General features: G+C 44.1%; 1 protein-coding gene across 2 annotated transcripts in view; it reads right to left on the bottom strand.

Annotated features, from left to right (window-relative positions):
• Nucleotides 1-22,160, bottom strand: part of LOC122934334 (oocyte zinc finger protein XlCOF22-like) — a 75,122-nt gene that overhangs the window by 20,685 nt on the left and 32,277 nt on the right. For both annotated transcript variants that reach the window (XM_044289730.1, XM_044289731.1), the window contains exons 2-4: nt 580-729; nt 271-450; nt 74-188 (exon numbers count right to left, since the gene is read on the bottom strand). In XM_044289730.1, coding sequence (XP_044145665.1) covers nt 74-188; nt 271-450; nt 580-657 — 373 coding nt within the window. In that variant the 5' untranslated portion in view covers nt 658-729. The remainder of the gene's footprint in view (nt 1-73; nt 189-270; nt 451-579; nt 730-22,160) is intronic.

The following is a 22,160-nucleotide window of genomic DNA, read 5'->3' as shown; positions in this document are numbered from 1 at the left end:
AAAACATACAGTGACAATTAATTTCTTACATATAACTAGTGAGAGGATGTGTGTATTTAGTCATGTCTTTTACTTGGTGGCTGGTGATCCTTTATCATGACGTTCTTGTACAGATCTTTGTATTCTTCTAAATACTCAGACTCCTCCATGGAGAAATAGACGGCGACATCCTGACACCTTATAGGAACCTGAGAACACAATAATACAGTCATCACCCAGATCCCTTCATAGTGTTAATGTATAATGTCCCGGCATTCCCAGCGATGTCACCTCTCCAGTGAGAAGCTCAATGATCTTGTTGGTGAGCTCTAGGATCCTCTCTCTGTTGACTTTCTCATGTATCGGGATGGGAGGTGTCGGCCTGGATATTGGGCTCAGGATTCCTCCCCGTCCTTCAGATACCGGGGCCTGACAATGCTCACTAGAGGTCTTCTTCATTACTATGTATTCCTGGTTATGGAGAGACGCAGTAATAAATATCACTCCATACATCTCCAGACTCCCTCACCTCTCCAGTCATGTCCATCTGTTAGTAAGATAGAGAAAATTATGTAATGTGACATCATCAGAATCCCTCACCTCTCCAGTAAGCCGGAGGAGGATCTCTAGGGTGAGATTTATTATACTCTCTGCCATCTTGTCCCCATCCCTATCCATCCTTGATGGGTCAATCAGGAGAATGATCTTATATAGGAGATATACGCTGAGCGGATCCTATATTGTAGGAACCTGAATGGAAAGAAGATGAACCGATGTAAAATCATAGAAAATCCCATGTAAAATACAATTACTGGAGATAAGAAGAGGAAACACTGGAAGAGATAATAACGTGTATCAAGGCAGTTCCTCCATGTTTCAGGTCAAAGCATGTCTCACCTTCATATTACCACTATAAACAATTACAGGTCACAGCGGTAATACCTGTATAAGGCCGAATGCACACGGCCGTGAGCGGTCCGTGGTATCCCGACCTGGCATCCTGCTGAGAGCAGGAGCGCACGGCATCATTGGTTGCTATGACGCCGTGCGCTTCATGTCACCGCTGCACTACAGTAATACACTCGTATAGATCATACGAGTGTATTACTGTAGTGCAGCGGCAGCATGAAGCGCACGGCGTCATAGCAACCAATGACGCCGTGCACTCCTGCTCTCAGCAGGATGCCAGGCCGGGATTCCACGGCCATGTGCATTCGGCCTAAAGCTGTGATCTAGTAGATCACTTCATAGATCTAGAGCTCAGACTGCCCTCGTCCTATCAGTTGGAATCACAAGAATTAAAGGGCATCTGTCAGCAGACTGGTACCTGTGACACCGGCTGACCTGGTACATGTGCGCTTGGCAGCTGAAGGCATCTGTGCTTGTCCCATGTTGATATGTGCCCACACTGCTGAGAAAATTATGTTTTATTATATGCAAATGAACCTCCAGGAGTAACGGGGGCGTTGCCCTTTTACCTAGAGGCTCCTCCTTTCTGCACCTGCCACGCCCTTTTCACTTTGATTGACAGGACCGGGCAGTGAAAACGTAATCACACCTGACCCTGTCAATTAAAAAGTGAAATGGGCGTGGCAGGTGCAGAAAAAGGGGCGCCTCTAGGTGTAAGGGCAACACCCCTGTTGCTCCCAGAGGCTTATTTGCATATATTAACCCTTTCTACCCCAGGTCAGTTTTCACCTTCCAGCAAATTGGACATGTGTCACTTTATGTGGTAATAACTTTAGAATAGTTTTACTTTTCTAACCGATTCTGAGATTGTTTTCTGGTGACACATTGTACTTCATGTTAGCGGCAAAATTGGGTCAATATTTATTTCTTTAACTTCTTTAACTAATAAAAAAAATATATATATTTTACAGAAAATTTTGAAAAATGCTAAATTTTCAAAATTTGAATTTCTCTACTTAAAAAACAAACAAAACTGGTAAAATAGTTATCAGTCAACATTCCCTATATGTCTACTTTATGTTGGCATCATTTTGTAAATGTCATTTTATTTTTTTAGGACGTTAGAAAGTTTAAAAATTTAGAACTAATTTTTAAAATTTTCAAGAAAATTTCCAAAAATGCTTTTTTAATCCCTAAATAAAGTGATTTTGAGGTGCTTACATATTAGAAATCTCCCATATTTTCCCCCATTTTAGAAACTAAACCCCTCACATTATTCAAAACTGGTGTTACAAACTTTGCTAACCCTTGAGGTGTTCCACAACAGTTTCAAAGAAAATGAAAGTCATTTCCAAATTTTATTTATTTTTGCAGATTTTTTGTTAATCGATTTTTTCCTGCAACACAGCTAGGGTTAACAGCAAAATAAACTTCAATATTTATTATATGATTATTCAGTTTACAGAAACACCCCATATGTGGTCGTAAACTGCTGTATGGGCACATGGCAGGGCACAAAAGGGAAGGAGCAACATATGAATTTTAGAGGGAAGATTTCACTGGGACAATTTTAAGTTGCCATGTAACATTTGAAGTCCCCCTGATGCACTCCTACAGTAATAAAAAAAAACAAAAAAAAAAAAAACAGAAGGGCCTCCTCCCCTTACCTAAATGAGTAAATAATAGAGTACACGGTAGTGATGCAAAACAAAATAATATTAATCCAACTGGAATACAAGAGTAAACATACAATTATAAATCCAAGGAAAAAAAACTAATTAAGGATGGGAAATGCCCCCAGTGCCATTGGGGAGGCTATTGGAAAATCCAATTACCGATAAGAGCAATTTACCCTTTTCCCCTTTTTTTTGCGCAGCTCTGTGGCGTCCCACGTGTAAGAGCGCTTACATCGGTGTCGGTTCAGTCAAATGCCAAGGTGTAATTGCCTAACTGACGTCATAAAATTGGATCTCCGTAAGATCGCTTCAATTATCTCGAGATGAGCCGTTTCTTTTTCTTTCTCTTTCGTATAATACAGACTCTGTCAATCGTGGCTAAAATCGTGGTGAAGCTTCGATCTTGTGATCATGGATTATTATCAGTAGCCATCCGTTAATAAAATCGACCACCAGTTGGTTTGCTTACATTCATTTCAGATGATAATTTCCTAGGTCTCTTTCAGTATCGCATGGCCATGCTTCAAATTTCGGACTCTTTATGAATATCCCATCGATCCCAGATGCGTTTTCGAAATAGATCCCCATTTCTTCCTCAGTGTTTTTTTTTGTTCATATTCAAGAGTCCAAGACCTTATATATTTGTCTGTTAGTTGCTGGGGCGGATCCCAGCAAATCAAGCAAAGAACGCAACACATGCTATCGATTTTTTCCTATAGATTTTTCCTATTCATTACTTGGACAGTGTTTGCACAAATATGGGACATTATTAACTCCCCTCAACAACTTGCATTGTATGGACTTTATATGAGTCTATTTACCTATTACCTCATCCATCCCACTATTATGTGTATGTATGCTTTTATGTTTTATTAAATTGCACTATTTTACCATACTATACTGGTTCTTTGCATGAACCCAAATATGTTTGAGTGCCGGTCCAATACTATTTAAATTTGACATTTAATTTATAATGGTTGAAAAGAAGTCATTGGGTTTGCCCACACAGCCGCTCTACAGATTTGTTCAATCAACATGGCAGCATTTTCTGCCCAAGAGGGCGACACAACCCGCATTAAATAGGCCTCGAGACCCTCTGGAGGATCTAGTTTCCTCTGAGCATGACAAAGAGAAATCGTCTCCTGATTACAGTGAAATCTGGATCCAGAAAAATCACTAAAATAAAGTGGCCTAAATGGGAGGAAATGCTCAAAAACCCCAAACACTGTGGCGTGTTTATAACCGGGGTAGCAATTCCTCTGCATGTGATGTGTTGCTAATGGCAATCCCCAGCAAAAAATACATACAATGGAGGATGACGGCAGCGGACCACATGTACCACAAGAGCATCCTACACAGGATGGAATAATGTGTGGATGAAAATATACAAATACATAAATCACTGCAAAAGGTGCACCACAATGACAATACTGGCTAATCCCTCAAGCTGATGTTATAAACTGGTAACATTGTTGGTAACATTCTGGTGCACCTGGTAGCCTGTGTCACATGTTATAGATGGGGCTTCAGCCTTATCCTTTCTTCCATTGTATGAGTGATCTCACTATGGAGGTATGTGGGAGCTTGGCTGTGAGTTGGATCTTGGCACCTTTCAGACCGTGTTCACACACCATAGGTAGTTTAGTGGTAGGACCCATGCCACACTGAGATACCTTGACGGTGGTGAAAAGGGCTCCAATGTGTTCCTGACTGGAATACAGTGGCTAAAGTCTCAGTTTTTAAAGGGGTTGTCCAGGTTCAGAGCTGAACCTGGACAGCCCTCCATTTTCACCCCAGCAGCCCCCCTGACATGAGCATCGGAGCAGTTCATGCTCCGATGCTCTCCTTTGCCCTGCGATAAAATCGCGCAGGGCAAAGGCATTTTTCAGAGTTCCGGTGACATACCGGGCTCTCCATGGGGCTGACAGGAACCCCGGTGACGTCACCGGCACTGATGGTCGGGATTTAGCGCTGCCCTAGCCAGTAAAACGGCTAGGGCAGAGCTAAAGCCCGCCCCTCAGAGCCGGTGACGTCACCGAACACACTGCCGGGCGGAAGTTACCGCCCGGCAGTGTGTTATTAAAAACAAAAGAGCCTGTGCCCTGCGCGATTTACCGCAGGGCACTGGAGCGCATCGGAGCATGCAGGGGGGCTGCCGGGGTGAAAATAACGGTATGTCCGGGTTCAGCTCTGAACCCGGACAACCCCTTTAACATCATCTTGAGGGATTAGCCAGTATTGTCAGTTGCATATCATTGTGGTGCACCTTTTGCTGTGATTTATGAAATCTGGATGCAACCTTTAGGAGAAAGGATGGACAATGCTTTAAGATTATTCTGAAAAAAAACGCTCATGTACACAGCCCCATTGAAATGAATGGTGCCGGATTCAGTGCGGGTGCAATGCGTTCACCTACCGCATTGCACCCGCGCGGAAATCTCGCCCGTGTGATCTCAGCCTCAGAGGATGGTCTGACAAGCTTGTGTCTAGGAAAGCTGCTAAGGCCGAGACTTGTACTTTAAGGCCCCTTTCACACAAGAGAGTTTTCCATGCGGGTGCAATGCGTGACGTGAAAGCATAGCACCCACACTGAATCCTGACCCATTCATTTCAATGGGTCGATGTACATGAGCGTTTTTTTTCACGCATCAGTTCTGCGTTGCGTGAAAAACACAGCATGTTCTATATTCAGAGTTTTTCACGCAGCCCTGACCCCATAGAAGTGAATAGGGCTTCAGTGAAAAACGCATTGCATCCGCAAGCAGGTGCGGATGCATTGCGTTTGTCACTGATGGTTGTTAACCACTTAAGGACCACAGGTTTATACCCCCCCTAGTGACCAGGCCCTTTTTTACAAATCGGCACTCCACAACTTTAGCGGTTTATTGCTCGGTCATACAACCTACCACTCAAATTAATTTTACCTCCTTTTCTTCTCACTAATAGAGCTTTCATTTGGTGGTATTTCATTGCTGCTGACATTTTTACTTTTTTTATTATTAATCGAAATTTAACGATTTTTTTGCAAAAAAATGACATTTTTCACTTTCAGTTGTAAAATTTTGCAAAAAAAACGACATCCATATATAAATTTTTCGCTAAATTTATTGTTCTACATGTCTTTGATAAAAAAAAAAATGTTTGGGTAAAAAAAAAAATGGTTTGGGTAAAAGTTATAGCGTTTACAAACTATGGTACAAAAATGTGAATTTCCGCTTTTTGAAGCAGCTCTGACTTTCTGAGCACCTGTCATGTTTCCTGAGGTTCTACAATGCCCAGACAGTAGAAACCCCCCACAAATGACCCCATTTCGGAAAGTAGACACCCTAAGGTATTCGCTGATGGGCATAGTGAGTTCATAGAACTTTTTATTTTTTGTCACAAGTTAGTGGAAAATGATGATTTATTTATTTTTTTCTTTTTTTCTTACAAAGTCTCATATTCCACTAACTTGTGACAAAAAATAAAAACTTCCATGAACTCACTATGCCCATCACGAAATACCTTGGGGTGTCTTCTTTCCAAAATGGGGTCACTTGTGGGGTAGTTATACTGCCCTGGCATTCTAGGGGCCCTAATGTGTGGTTAGTAGTTTGAAATCAAAATGTGTAAAAAATGGCCTGTGAAATCCGAAAGGTGCTCTTTGGAATGTGTGCCCCTTTGCCCACCTAGGCGGCAAAAAAGTGACACACATCTGGTATCGCCGTACTCGGGAGAAGTTCGGGAATGTGTTTTGGGGTGTCATTTTACATATACCCATGCTGGGTGAGAGAAATATCTTGGTCAAATGCCAACTTTGTATAAAAAAATGGGAAAAGTTGTCTTTTGCAGAGATATTTCTCTCACCCAGCATGGGTATATGTAAAATGACACCCCAAAACACATTGCCCAACTTCTCCTGAGTACGGCGATACCAGATGTGTGACACTTTTTTGCAGCCTAGGTGGGCAAAGGGGCACACATTCCAAAGAGCACCTTTAGGATTTCACCGGCCATTTTTTACAGATTTTGATTTCAAACTACTTCGCACACATTAGGGCCCCTAAATTGCCAGGGCAGTATAACTACCCCACAAGTGACCCCATTTTGGAAAGAAGACACCCCAAGGTATTCCGTGAGGGGCATGGCGAGTTCCTGGAATTTTTTATTTTTTGTCACAAGTTAGTGGAATCTGAGACTTTGTAAGAAAAAAAAAAAAAAAAAAAATCATAATTTTCCGCTAACTTGTGACAAAAAATAAAAAATTCTAGGAACTCGCCATGCCCCTCACGGAATACCTTGGGGTGTCTTCTTTCCAAAATGGGGTCACTTGTGGGGTAGTTATACTGCCCTGGCAATTTAGGGGCCCTAATGTGTGCGAAGTAGTTTGAAATCAAAATGTGTAAAAAATGGCCGGTGAAATCCTAAAGGTGCTCTTTGGAATGTGTGCCCCTTTGCCCACCTAGGCTGCAAAAAAGTGTCACACATCTGGTATCGCCGTACTCAGGAGAAGTTGGGCAATGTGTTTTGGGGTGTCATTTTACATATACCCATGCTGGGTGAGAGAAATATCTTGGTCAAATGCCAACTTTGTATAAAAAAATGGGAAAAGTTGTCTTTTGCAGAGATATTTCTCTCACCCAGCATGGGTATATGTAAAATGACACCCCAAAACACATTGCCCAACTTCTCCTGAGTACGGCGATACCAGATGTGTGACACTTTTTTGCAGCCTAGATGCGCAAAGGGGCCCAAATTCCTTTTAGGGGGGCATTTTTAGACGTTTGGATCCCAGACTTCTTCTCACGGTTTCGGGCCCCTAAAATGCCAGGGCAGTATAAATACCCCACATGTGACCCCATTTTGGAAAGAAGACACCCCAAGGTATTCAATGAGGGGCATGGCGAGCTCATAGAATTATTTTTTTTGGGCACAAGTTAGCGGAAATTTTTTTTTTTTTCTCACAAAGTCTCCCTTTCCGCTAACTTGGGACAAAAATGTAAATCTTTCATGGACTCAATATGCCTCTCACGGAATACCTTGGGGTGTCTTCTTTCCGAAATGGGGTCACATGTGGGGTATTTATACTGCCCTGTCTTTTTAGGGGCCCTAAAGCGTGAGAAGAAGTCTGGAATATAAATGTCTAAAAAATGTTACGCATTTGGATTCCGTGAGGGATATGGTGAGTTCATGTGAGATTTTTTTTTTTGACACAAGTTAGTGGAATATGAGACTTTGTAAGAAAAAATAAAATAAAAAATATTTCCGCTAACTTGGGCCAAAAAAAATTCTGAATGGAGCCTTACAGGGGGTGATCAATGACAGGGGGGTGATCAGGGAGTGTATATGGGGTGATCACCCCCCTGTCACTGATCACCCCTCTGTCATTGACCACCCCTCTGTCATTGACCACCCCTCTGAAAGGCTCCATTCAGACGTCTATATGTTTTTTACGGATCCACGGATACATGGATCGGAACCGCAAAACACATACGGACGTCTGAATGGAGCCTTACATGGGGGTGATCAATGACAGGGGGGTGATCAGGGAGTGTATATGGGGTGATCACCCCCCTGTCAAAACCCGCAACTCTCCACCCCAGACCCGGTAATTTGAACCCACCCAGGATGTGCCCCCTGTGGACCCGGCTCCGATAGTCTGCTGGCGGTGTCATCAGGAGCCTGGCCATGTACGAGCTGTCTGTCCACGTCAGGTGGAACCTTTGGACACGATGGACACAACTATTGCTTCCACCAGTGGTTATATGCTAGGAAGCTGTGTGCAGCGGGTGCCCCAGAGACTCTGAATCACCTGTGCCAGGTGGCGGTGGGAGACACTGCAGCAGGGGCTCTGTTGGACTCAGGAAGTCTGGTGACCCTGGTATGGACCACTGAGTATACTGGCCGGAAAGTTGTGGTCATGTGTATTCATGAAGACCTAAAAGACTACCCCACTGCTATGGTGTCTCTATCTAAGGTTGCCGGAAGGTGTACCCACGAGTCACCACCAGTCTACACTATGAACTTATAATAGGGAGAGACTTCCCTACACTGTGGCCTACTACGAGAGTGACTGATACCCATGTGACAGGGGTAACCCTAGAAGAGTGGCTCGGCTCAGGAGGGAGACCAGAACCCTTGGAACCTGAGTCTGAAGGGCGAGCGGTAGGAGTGACCGCCACTTCGGTGGAAGATGGGGAGACAACCCCGCTAAGTGTGATGGTGGGAGACACGGAGGACTTGCCGCCGGGTCCTGAACTGGCAGACCTCAATGTCTCCGGGGATAATTTTGGTACTGCTCAACACCGGGACCCAACCCTATCCCGAGCCTGGGAAAATGTATTAATAGTAGATGGTGAACCACAACAACCAGGGGCAGAGTCAGTGTACCCCCGTTTTGTGGTTCATCAGGGTATGTTATACCGGGTAAACCAGCTGTGAGGTGAATCCATTGAACAGTTGGTGGCGCCCCAGGCTTATCGCAAACTCGTGTTAGAGTTAGCCCACCAGCATGTTCTCGGGGGTCATCTGGGAATGCAGAAGACGCAGGACCGGATACTACAACGATTTTACTGGCCCAGTGTGTTTAGGGAGGTGGAAGAATTCTGTAAGTCTTGCCCGACCTGCCAGGCAACAAGCCCCCAGCACCTTTTCCGCAGTGCCTTGGTACCTCTCCTGATCATCGAGGTGCCGTTTGAGCGAATCGCTATGGACCTCGTAGGCCCACTACCGAAGTCCGCTAGAGGACACCAACACATCTTGGTCGTCCTGGACTACGCCACTATTTACCCGGAGGTGGTGCCACTGCAACATACATCGGCGAAGCTTATAGCTAAGGAGCTAATGGAGTTGTTCTCCCGAGTGGGGCAACCTAAAGAGGTTCTGACTGACCAGGGGACTCATTTTATGTCCAAGGTTCGTGTACAATCTGCAAATGGACGGTCTGTTGGAAAGGTTTACCAAAACTATAAAAACCATGCTAAAGTGGGTGGTGTCTAAAGATGGGAAGGATTGGGATCTTCTTCTGCCCTCTCTCATGTTCGCTGTGCGAGAGGTACCCCAGGCCTCTACTGGGTTCTCGCTCTTCAAATTGCTTTATGGCAAACATCCTTGTGGTCTGTTGAACGTGGCCAAAGAGGGGTGGGAGCAGCAACCCACTCCGCATAAAAGTGTCTTGGAGTATGTAATCAAGATGCAACAGCGGATAGAGACCGTTTTGCCTCTTGTGAGGGAGCATATGGAGGCCGCTCAGCGATCCCAGAGTCGGATCTATAATTGACAGGCTCGGGTCCGGAACTTTAACCCCGGTGATCGGGTTTTGGTTCTGGTAGCAACCGTGGACAGTAAGTTCCTGGCTAAGTGGCAGGGGCCCTACGAGGTACTCGAGAAAGTTGGAGAGGTAAATTACAAGGTACACCAGCCAGGGCGGCGGAAGCCGGAGCAGGTTTACCATGTTAATTTACTTAAACCTTGGAAAGATAGGGAGACCTGTACTGAAGACAGCCCGCGGCCGGGTTTTCTAGGGGAAGAGGTTCCAGCTTTTATGTCTGAGGCAAGGGAAGCGGTTGCCACAGTAAAAATTGCTGACAGCCTCTCCTCTAAACAGGTTCAGGAGACCAGGGAGTTCATTAGTCGGAACACGGATGTGTTCTCGGACCTCCCTGGACGCAATTCCGCAATCCAGCATTACATTATCACTGAGCCTCAGGCAAAAGTTAGGTTAAAGCCATACCGGGTACCCGGGGCTCGGCGACAAGCCATCTCGAATGAAGTGCAGCTCATGCTGCGGCTAGATGTCATCGAGGAGTCTAAAAGTGAGTGGGCGAGTCCTATAGTGTTAATACCCAAGCCGAACAGGCTCGGGTCCGGAACTTTAACCCCGGTGATCGGGTTTTGGTTCTGGTAGCAACCGTGGATCCGTCTTCAAAATGCGTTTAGTGTTACTATGGCAGCCAGGACGCTATTAAAGTCCTGGTTGCCATAGTAGGAGCGGGGGAGCAGTATACTTACCGTCCGTGCGGCTCCCGAGGCGCTCCAGAGTGACGTCAGGGCGCCCCACGCGCATGGATGACGTGATCGCATGGCACGTCATCCATGCGCATGGGGCGCTCTGACGTCATTCTGGAGCGCCCCGGGAGCCGCACGGACGGTAAGTATACTGCTCCCCCGCTCCTACTATGGCAACCAGGACTTTAATAGCGTCCTGGCTGCCATAGTAACACTAAACGCATTTTGAAGACGGATCCGTCTTCAAATGCTTTCAGTTCACTTGCGGTGTTACGGATCCGGCGTGTAATTCCGGCAAATGGAGTACACAACGCATCCGGACAATGCAAGTGTGAAAGAGGCCTAAGACTGTCAATGTTGCTTAGTTTTTTTCTCATCTGTGACTAAACACTGAAGTTTTGTTTAACAAACTGTTTCTTTTGCCTCTGTTCTGCGTCCGCTTACCCGGTCTACCAGAACGAATCCTCACACCATCCTGAACGCATCCGGACCTAATCGGTATCGTTCATATGAAAGATGCCTAAGAGTGGACGACTTAAGACCTTTGTTCAAACCTGCCTGGAGGAAGTCCAGAATGACAGGTATATTGACTAAGGAACTTTGTTGGCTCTTGTAACTGGAAAACAAAAGGAAAGCTTTCCACGTTCTGACAGATTTTTGAAGTTATAATTTTTCTGCTTTTCAGTAAGGTGGAGATTACAGGGTCAGAAAGCCCTTTCTTCCTCAAATTTGGGCGTTCAATCTCCAGGCCGTCAACTTTAGTTGAGAGACCCCCGGATGGAGTACTGGCCCCTGCTGAAGTAGAAGAATCCAAGAAATTCCTGCAGATAAGCTGAGTAAGACCCTTTTCACGCGAGCGATGTTTCCGCGCGGGTGCAATGCGTGATGTGAAAACATTGCGCCCGCACGGAATCTGGACCCATTCATTTCAATGGGGCTGTGTACATGAGCGATGTTTTTAACGCAACGCAGGCCCCATAGAAGTGAATGGGGCTGCATGAAAATCGCATTAGATCCGTAAGCACGTGCAATTGCAATGCGATTTGCACGGATGGTTGCTATGAAGATGATGGTAATAAATAGGGATGAGCCCCAGGACCCCATTAAAATCCATTTACTTTATTATTTTCCATTATAACACGGTTATAAATGGAAAATAATAGCATTCTTTAATACAGAATGCTAAGTATAATGTCCATAGAGGGTTAAAAAATTACTCACCTCATCCACTTGATTGCGCAGCCGTTATCTTCTTTCTTCTTCTTGCAGGACCTGCAAAAGGACCTGCGCTGACGTCATTGCGCTCACACGTGGTGAGCGCAATGATGTCAGCGCAGGTCCTTTTGAAGGTCCTGCAAGAAGAAGAAAGAAGATAACGGCTGCGCAATCAAGTGGATGAGGTGAGTAATTTTTAAATAATTTTTTTAACCCTCTATGGACATTATACTTAGCATTCTGTATTAAAGGGTTTCTAACACCACATTTTGACCTAATTAGCTGTCTGACACTAGCGATCAGGACCTCTGCAATAGGTGAGAATGTTGACGAGCACAAGGCTGGAGATCATTATGTCAGGCTGATTGGGTTAAAATGACAGACTTGACATGTTAAAAGGAGGGTGATGCTTGAAATCATTGTTCTTCCATTGTTAACCATGGTGACCTGCAAAGAAACACGTGCAGCCATCTCTGCGTTGCATAAAAATGGCTTCACAGGCAAGGATATTGTGGCTACTAAGATTGCACCTCAATCAACAATTTATAGGATCATTAAGAACTTCAAGGAAAGAGGTTCAATTCTTGTTAAGAAGGCTTCAGGGCGTCCAAGAAAGTCCAGCAAGCGCCAGGATCGTCTCCTAAAGAGGATTCAGCTGCGGGATCGGAGTACCACCAGTGCAGAGCTTGCTCAGGAATGGCAGCAGGCAGGTGTGAGCGCATCTGCATGCACAGTGAGGCGAAGACTTTTAGAAGATGGCCTGGTGTCAAAAAGGGCAGCAAAGAAGCCACTTCTCTCCAAAAAAAACATCAGGGACAGATTGATCTTCTGCAGAAGGTTTGGTGAATGGACTGCTGAGGACTGGGGCAAAGTCATATTCTCCGATGAAGCCTCTTTCCGATTGTTTGGGGTATCAGGAAAAAGGCTTGTCCAGAGAAGAAAAGGTGAGCTCTACCATCAGTCCTGTGTCATGCCAACAGTAAAGCATCCTGAAACCATTCATGTGTGGGGTTGCTTGTCATCCAAGGGAGTGGGCTCATTCACAGTTTTGCCCCAAAACACAGCCATGAATAAAGAATGGTACTAAAACACCCTCCAACAGCAACTTCTTCCAACAATCCAACAACAGTTTGGTGAAGAACAATGCATTTTCCAGCACGATGGAGCACCGTGCCATAAGGCAAAAGTGATAACTAAGTGGCTCGGGGACCAAAACGTTGACATTTTGGGTCCATGGCCTGGAAACTCCCCAGATCTTAATCCCATTGAGAACTTGTGGTCAGTCCTCAAGAGGCGGGTGGACAAACAAAAACCCACTAATTCTGACAAACTCCAAGAAGTGATTATGAAAGAATGGGTTGCTATCAGTCAGGAATTGGCCCATAAGTTGATTGAGAGCATGTCCAGTCGAATTGCAGAGGTTCTGAATAAGAAGGGCCAACACTGCAAATACTGACTCTTTGCATAAATGTCATGTAATTGTCGATAAAAGCCTTTGAAACGTATGAAGTGCGTGTAATTATATTTCACTACATCACAGAAACAACTGAAACAAAGATCTAAAAGCAGTTTAGCAGCAAACTTTGTGAAAACTAATATTTGTGTCATTCTCAAAACTTTTGGCCACAACTGTAGAGGCTCATTTGCATAGCAATAAAAGTTAGTTTTTTAGGGTAACTGCTGCAGAGAAAAGTATTACAATAGCATGGTTAGGTACAGCAGACACTAGCAGATCGCTAATTAGGTCAAAATGTGGTGGTAGAAACCCTTTAAAGAATGCTATTATTTTCCATTATAACCATGTTATAATGGAAAATACTAAAATCTATAGAACACCAAACCCAAACTTCAGTGAAGAAGTCTGGGTTTGGATCTGGGTATCACATTCAGTTTTTTATCACGCGCATGCGAAATGCATTGCATCAGCGCGATAACAACTGAACGCGAACGCAGGCAAAACTGAATGACTTTGCCTGCGAACCTGCTCAGTTTTCATTGAACGCAGATGCAACGCATCCAGACACGCTCGACTGCAAGGGGCCTAAGAGGGGAAACCAGACCCTCTTGGGCCAACAGGCAGCGATCGTAATGACTTGTGCGCCCTCTTCCGCCACTTTCATCAGGGTTCTCGGAATCAGGTTGAATGGGGGGAATGCATACAACAGACCCCTTGGCCAAGGACGGGATAGGGCGTCCACTATCTCTGGACACCCCCAGGGGAGCCAGGCAACAGAATCTTTGGACCCTCCTGTTCATCCGATCTGCGAATAAATCCAGGACTGGAACCCGCTACTTGGTAATCTGAAGAAAAACGCTGGCATATAGAGTCCATTCTCGCTCTCAGAGTCTGACGGCTGGGGAAGTCGGCCATCCCATTGCTGTCTCCTTTGAGATGCACAGCCGTTAGGGAGGATAGGTGTTTTTCCGCAAAAAGAAAAATTCTTCTTGATGTTGCTGCCAGAGATTTGCTTCGGGTACCCCCTTGCCTGTTTAAATAAGCAACTGTCGTATTGTCTGATAGGATTTTGATATGATCGAGAGAGGTCTTTGAGTGTAAGTCTAGAAGAACTTCGTGAACTGCCCTAAGTTCTCTTAGATTTGATGTGGGGATTGCTATGGAATCGTCCCAGATTCCTTGGACTACTAAGTCTCCCGCATGGTCTCCCCAGCCTCGACTGCTGGCATCTGTAGTCACCACTAGTACATTCTTTTGACGCCAGAAGACACCCGTTTGAAGAAAGCCCGGGAGTGCTTTACATACGCTAGAATGGAAATCTTTTTGTCCAGAGAGCTTCTGTTGCCACCCCAAGCTGCTAGAAGAAAGGCCTGCAGAATCCTGGTGTGGCTTTGTGCCCATCTTACTGCAGGAATTGAGGATGTCAAAATTCCCAAGACTGTCATGACATTCCTGATAGTAGAGGTTTTTAGACCGCAAAACTGATTTACCTTTATAGTTGAAGGGATAACTGCTTCTCTTCTGGGAGGAAGGACATTAGCAAACGAGAGTCGAGAAAAACTCCCAAAAAGACTTTTTGCTGCGCTGGAACCAGGTTGGATTTCTTGAGATTTATAATCCACCCCAGGCCTGAGAAGGTTCTTTGAACGAGATCTAGATGTACTACAAGCTGATTCTCTGATTCTGCCGCTATCAGAAAGTCATCTAAGTATGGGATAATAAGAATGCCTTGCAGATGGAGATGAGATGACTGGTTATCTTTGCTATTACCTTTGTGAAAATTCTGGGAGCTGATGACAGGCCAACGGGGAGCGCCTGAAATTGAAAGGGACAGAGGCGGCCTCTCATAAATACTGCTGCCCTAAGAAATTTTTGACGGTCTCTGAAAATGGGTACATGATAGTATCCGTCTTGCAAATCTATTGTCGCCATGTAACAATGTTGAGGAAGCAGATTTAACGTTGATTTGATGTTCTCTTAAGACAGGCACTTCTTCAGACCCCTCAGATGTATAATAAGTCTGAAAGATGCCCCTACAGTTACTGGTTTTCGGGAACTGGGAGCAGGACCTCCTTTTGAATGAAATTGGTTAGCTCTGCTTCTAGGGATAACTGTTCCTCTCTATTGCTCAGAGGCTTGTCGACCATATAGTGGTCTGGTGGGTAGGTACTAGGGTTGTTTCGGGCATCAAATTTTCAATACCCATTCAATACTTATGTTCGGTATCGACCTCGATACCGAGATTTGACATTTTTCCATACTAGAATGCGCTACTGCACAGCCTAGTATCACAGAACATGAGCGCGCTGCTATCAGTGCGCGCCATGTTCCCTTAGCAGCGCAGGGGAGAAGGAGTCACTCTCTCCCTCCCTCCCCCTGTGCCACCGCTGCCACAAATGAGAGAGACGGGCGGAGGAGGGGAGGGCACACTGCGCCCCTGGCTGTAACGCTGTCCAATCGCAGCGCAGAACGTCACAGCCAGGGAGAAAGTGAGCTTTTTTTTCTCCCTGGCTGTGACACCAGGAAGAAGGAACGCCCAGGGAGAGAAGCTGATGTCTCCTCCCTGGTGTTCCGATGCTGTTACTTAGCATACAGCGCTGGAGAATGTAACGTGGGCCACAGCGGCGCAACAGAGCTGCGCCCAGAAATAATAGTAAGTGCAGGGACATCCCCCATGTATGCCCTACATGTCCTGCTACTTAGTTAATAAAGTATGGACCCATGAAAGGTCCTCTTTAACGTTTAATACAAATAAAGGAGGCTGGGCGCAGAATCACATAGTCGTCGCCCAGTCTTGTCGTGCCTTTTCATAGGTAAATACATTGATATCCAATTCATTTTTAGTCAAGATGGAGGTTCATTACCTTTAAGAGCCATGCTCGACTATAGTTACAATTTTGTATGTCTTGAGAAGGCCAAAGTAAGGTCACACGAAGGTTTCTACTTTTTAGTGTTATTCTTCTCATGAATGTACCAGTCTGAGAAGAGGCATTCTTATCTACTTTAAAATTTATGACAGGGGGGTAAAGATAAGCTCTATGCAGCTGGTGATAATTACCTATACAATTAGGCATTTATTAATGAAGCAAAATATATAATATTCATGTATTCATTTAATGAGCCTTAGTCCTTAGCATAAGACAATCAGTAGGACATATAATATATATTATACTGTTATATGTTATGAAGACAACATGTATCCAGTATATTATATATATTTCTCATTAGGAGAATCTTTGTTTCTAAAAGAGTGTCTGTGAAGATGTGTGTTTTGTAACAATTATTCACCTCTTTGGTATGAGAGGAGGTACTGATATCTCTGAGAAAACAAAGCCAGTGAAGTTATTTACGATGTACAAATAAACAATGTGAAAAACATTCAGAGAAGACGCCTAGAGGTCTGTCTCTAATTGCTACAAGTGTCAAATCTAATCCCTATAGCCTTGAATTAAAGCTTTTAAGGTCAATTGTATATTATACCTTTATTCAGACTTACAGAAGTTAACCCTTTATACTATGATGCAAATAGCTTACACAGCAGTGCCACCTAGGTATGAGTAGGTGACATTACAACAGTAGCAAAAGTGCATTCTGGGTAAGGTTATGATGTCATTTCTTATCAATAGTCACGCCCATCCGATTATGATTGGAAACTTCCAAACTAGGAAGGTGTGTCTAACTGATAAGTTTGTGTTCATAAACCATACACAGGGGGGAGAAAAAGGACAGAAACAGAGACACACACAAGAGAAAGAGGAAAGAGAAGTTAAGCTCTCTAGAGGGGTCTATCAAGATGAAAGCCATGGTGAGATGTGCTATGATGGACCACCCAGCTTTCCTAGGAGCAGAAGTGAGATTTCTACTAGGACTTGGTAAGAGATACAGAAAATGATATTTCATTTTATTAAGACTAATTTGATAGTGTGGGTGAAATTATACCATCTAGATTGGCGAATAAATAAATACATTAATTAATTGATCATCTCCATATTGAGATGTAGTTTTAGGATATTGTGAGACTTTATTCTACCTGCAGAAGAATCAAGACTCATAATCTCGCAGAGCATTAAATAATTGCTTATATATATATATATTGATAGAACATTCTTCGCCAAGCTAAGTGATGGATTCCCACAGGAAAGACTTATTTCGAGTCCTTCCCATTTAAGATATGGTCTAGCAAAGATCCTATATCCCTGTTATTTGTCTTAATAGTCTTATCAAAGTTATATGTTTGAAAATAGTCCAGGATGGGGCGGAAGGATACAGTTATCTCTTCTAAGTCATATCCTTGATTGATTTTGCCCATTATGGAAGTCATGTGATGTGTAGTTGGTTAGAGGGGGGTGGAATGTATTTAGCATTCCATATTGATGTCTAGGATTAGACATGCCTGTCCTGATATCATGAGGCTTTCTCTGAACAGAGGTAATATATAAATTATGTTCCTATTTGATATCCTAACCTAATAATAGCTTGGTTATAATGTGACAAGTTATTTCCACTCACATGTATTGTTAAGCTTGTAATACTTTATATCAATGCTATATATATTCATTTGCATGTTTCATTGTGTTTATTTACTTATATATGTTTATAACCTTGTATCCAATAAATCTGCATATTTTTATAAACCTGTGTATTATTGTATAATGCAGAACTACATGTTTTATCATTTACGTCATCTCACGTCAAAAAGAACTTATTTATCTGAGGAAATAGTCGGCCTCAGATGTGAATTGTATCAATTAGGTCGTCTACGATTCACCAGGTCATGATTTTAAGAATTTATGACAAATTTTATAAATTTAATTTTTTATAATTAATAATTTTTATGACCATAATTAATAATTCTTAATTGAATTATTACCACCCGACAGCCTCTATGAAAGGAAGCTGCGATCATCGGCAGTTAACCCCGGGGGTTAACTGCCGCTGATCGCAGCTTCCTGTCATAGAGGCTAGGCGACGGCTATGTGATTCTGCTGCCTGCACCCAGCCTCCTGTATTAAACGTTCATTATCATTGGTGGCGCAGTGCCCCCCTCTCAACCTTGCCAGTATCAAAATCATTGGTGGCAGTCGGCATAGGGTCCTCTCCCCTCCTCCTCATTGGTGGTGCAGTGGCAGCTTCTGTGTAATCCTGGGGTTCCGATTGGTTACCATGGCAGCCAGGACACTACTGAAGCCCTGACTGCCATAGTCAGCTCCCTGCTGCTGTGTGTACTATGCACAGGGCAGCAAGGAGAGTGTGAAGTCCTATTTACCCTAATAGAGCTCTAAAAAAAGATCCCAGGTTCTAGCCCCTAAGCAGGGAAATAGTTATTAAATAAACTGTAAAAAACAAAAAAAAAAAAAACACACCAAATAAATCACTCCCTTTCCTAATTTTACATATAAAATATATAAACAATAAATAAATAAACATATTTACATATCGCCATGTCCGAAAAGTTACGCTGTAACAAAAAATAAAAACTGCATGATTCACCATTTTCTTTAGTTGCTTTGTCCCCACAAAAAATAGGATAGGACTGTTCGATTATGTGCAGGACATTCCATAAAATGCGGAACGCGCACAGCTTTTTTTGGCGGTTTTATTTTTTTTGCGTGGTATCGAATGGTATTGAGTATCGCAATACTTTTTTATGGCATCGAAACCGAATCAAAATGTTGTTATCGAGACAACCCTAGTAGGTGTTGAATTCTAGCTTGAAACCCTCTTGAATGGCGGCTAGTATCCAAGAGGCGGTTCCTAAATTTCTCTATTCCGGAACAACATTTCTTGACCTTGCTCCCACCTGACCTCTGGCGTCATCGAGTGGTTTTTGATGAGCTATCAGGATTGAAGAGGAATCCCTTGTTCCTTCCTCTTGAAGACTGACATCTTCCTGAGTATTGTCTCTCTTTTTTTGATCTGACCTAGGCTTTTTCTGACTACGAAAGGAGCGCCTCTGATGGAAGGATTTTGGGTCAGTGGGAAACTCTTTCTTCTTGTCGGATGCGTGCTCTAGAATATCATCCAACACTGACCCAAAAAGCCTATCGCCTTCACATGGGATAGAACATAGTGAGTTCTTTGAACCAGCATCCCCACAAAAAGAGCGGAGTCATACGGCCATGCCGGTGGCATTAGAAATAGCTGCTGATCTTGCTGATAACCTCACTAGATCTGCCGAGGTGTCCGTGAAAAAATTTGAGGCTTGTTTAAGCATAGGAAATGAGGCTAGAATCTCTTCCCTTGGGGTTCCCGCTGCCAGATGGTCCTCTAGCTGACTGAGCCATACTGATAGGGATGTGGTGGTACAGGTGGATGCAATACTTGGTCTGAACATGGCTGTATTTATCTCCCAGGGCTTTTTCAGCAGGTTCACACATTTCTTATCCATCGGGTCACACAGTAACCCCATGTCCTCAAACGGGAGGGAAGATTTTTTGGAAATCCTTGCAATCTGTGCATCAATCTTTGGAGTTTTATCCCAAAGATTTGCGTCAGAGTCTGAAAACGGATACTTTCTCTTGAAAGTGTTTGTAATAGGGGCTCTTCTTTCCGGATACCTCCACTCTATAGAGATTAAAGCTTTAACATTATTATGGATCGGAAAGACACGTCTTTTCCTTTCACCTAGACCCTGAAACATCTGATCCTGAATCGAGCGACTCTCTTAAGACTCTTCCAGGGGCATAGTAGCTCTTATTGTTTTTAGGAGACTGCATTTCTACCCGGGCTGATGGCGATTGTGGCCACGTGCAGACGCTTGCAGGCGGTATCCGGGTCAGTAGGAGCCGACATTGCAAAGGAGGGAACAGCACGTGTCACTGCTCCCTGATTCTGGCTTCCTCTTAACCTGTTCCGAACACATGATGTCCCGGTACTTAAGTCCCGGTACGTCATGTGTAGTTCCGATCACTGCCGCTCAGCGGTGATCGGAACAAGGTGCCTGCTCAAATCATGTCGGCGATCGGTTCAGACCTGCGGTTTGCGGCTTTTACATATTGCGGCAGTGCCATCGGGCCCCGTGCGGCTGTAGGGGGGACCCGATAGCATGGAAGGCAGCACGATGCCTTCCTTAGGCATCGGCGCTGCCTTCCGGTGACGAGCCTGTAAGATCCAGCCCCCTGGACCTTACAAGCCGGAAGCTGTATGAGTAATACACACAGTATTACTCATACAGCCAATGCATTCCAAAACAGAAGCATTGGAATGCATTGTAAAGGGGATTAGACCCCCAAAAGTTGAAGTCCCAAAGTGGGACAAAAAATTTAGTGAAAATAAAAGTTGAAAAAAATAAAGTTTCCCCCCCCCCCCCAAAGTTTCAAGTAAAAATAAACAAAAACGTCATTTTCCCCACCAAATAAAGTTAAAAAAAATTGGTAACAATTAGGGAGAAAAAAAAGTAGACATATTAGGTATCGCCGCGTCCATATCAACCGGCTCTATAAACATATCACATGAATTGACCTCTCAGATGAACACCGTAAAAAATAAAAACTGTGCTAAATAAACAATTTTTTTGTCACCTTACATCACAAAAAGTACAACAGCAAGCGATCAAAAAGGCGTATGCCCACCAAAATAGTACCAATCTAACCGTCACCTCATCCTGCAAAAAAGCCCCTACCTAAGACAATCACCCCAAAAATAAAAATAAACTATGGCTCAGAATATGGAGACACTAAAACATAATTTTTTGGGTTTTAAAAAAGCTATTATTGTGTAAAACTAGTAAATTTAAAAAGAAGTATACATATTAGGTATCGCCGTGTCCGTGACAACCTGGTCTATAAAAATACCACATGATCTAACCTGTCAGATGGATGTTGTAAAAACAAAAAATAAAAACGGTGCCAAAACAGCTATTTCTTGTTACCCTGCCTCACAAAAAGTGTAATATAAAGTAGGGATCGACCGATTATCGGTTTTACCGATATTATCGGCCAATATTCAGGATTTTGACCGCTATCGGTATCGGCATCTATTTTGCCGATATTCCGATAGCATATGGGGAACACAGATCGCGCTGCTGACAGCGCTCTCCGTGTTCCTTCAGCAGCACAGGGGAGAAGGAAGCAGTGTCTCCTCCCCCTGTGCTGCCACTGCCGCCAATGAAAGGACAGGGGACAAGAGAAGGGGAGGGGCTGTGGCCACTGCGCCACCAATGAAGAGAAATCTCTCATTCATTCTAATTTCAAATTGAACAGGAGGCAGGAGCTGCAGAATCACATAGCCGGCTCCCGACCTCTATGAGCAGTAGCTGCGATCTGCGGTAGTTAACCCCTCAGGTGCCGCGGATCGCAGCTACCGCTCATAGAGGTCGGGAGCCGGCTATGTGATTCTGCAGCCAGCTCCCACCTCCTGTATATAAATAAATTAGAGATTTCTCTTCATTGGTGGTGCAGTGCGCCCCCCCAAGCCCAGTATTAGACATTGGTGGTGCAGTTCCCCCTCCCAACCCCAGTAATAGACATTGGTGGCGCAGTACGCCCCCCACCCCAGTATTAAAAACATTGGTGGCGCAGTGCGCCCCCCCACCCAAGCCCCCCCTCCAAAGGATCCCCTCTCCCCTGCTCCTCCGATCGGAGCCCCAGCAGTGTAATCCTGGGACTCCGATCGGTTACCATGGCAGCCCGGACGCTATTAAAGCCTTGGATGCCATGGTAAGCTCCCTGCTGCTGTGTGCACAAAGCACAGAGCAGCAGGGACAGTGTGAGCTCCTATTCACCCCGATAGAGATCTATCAGGGTGAATAGGACAAGGGTTCTAGTCCCTAAGGGGGCAAAAAGTTAGTAAAAAAAAAAATAAAAAAAAATATTAAGTATAAATGAAAAAGAAAGATTTACAAAAAAAAAAGAACTACACATTAACAATAAACATTAATTTTCAGCAGATTTGTGTAGGAATTAAATATTTTTTTTCAAAAATGAAAATTCCCAGAATAT

The sequence above is a fragment of the Bufo gargarizans genome, chromosome 4, assembly GCF_014858855.1.
Source record: "Bufo gargarizans isolate SCDJY-AF-19 chromosome 4, ASM1485885v1, whole genome shotgun sequence".
In the NCBI taxonomy this organism is placed as follows: Eukaryota; Metazoa; Chordata; class Amphibia; order Anura; family Bufonidae; genus Bufo; species Bufo gargarizans.
Note: the sequence above shows the minus strand (reverse complement) of the source record. Positions and strands in the feature narration are given on the sequence as shown.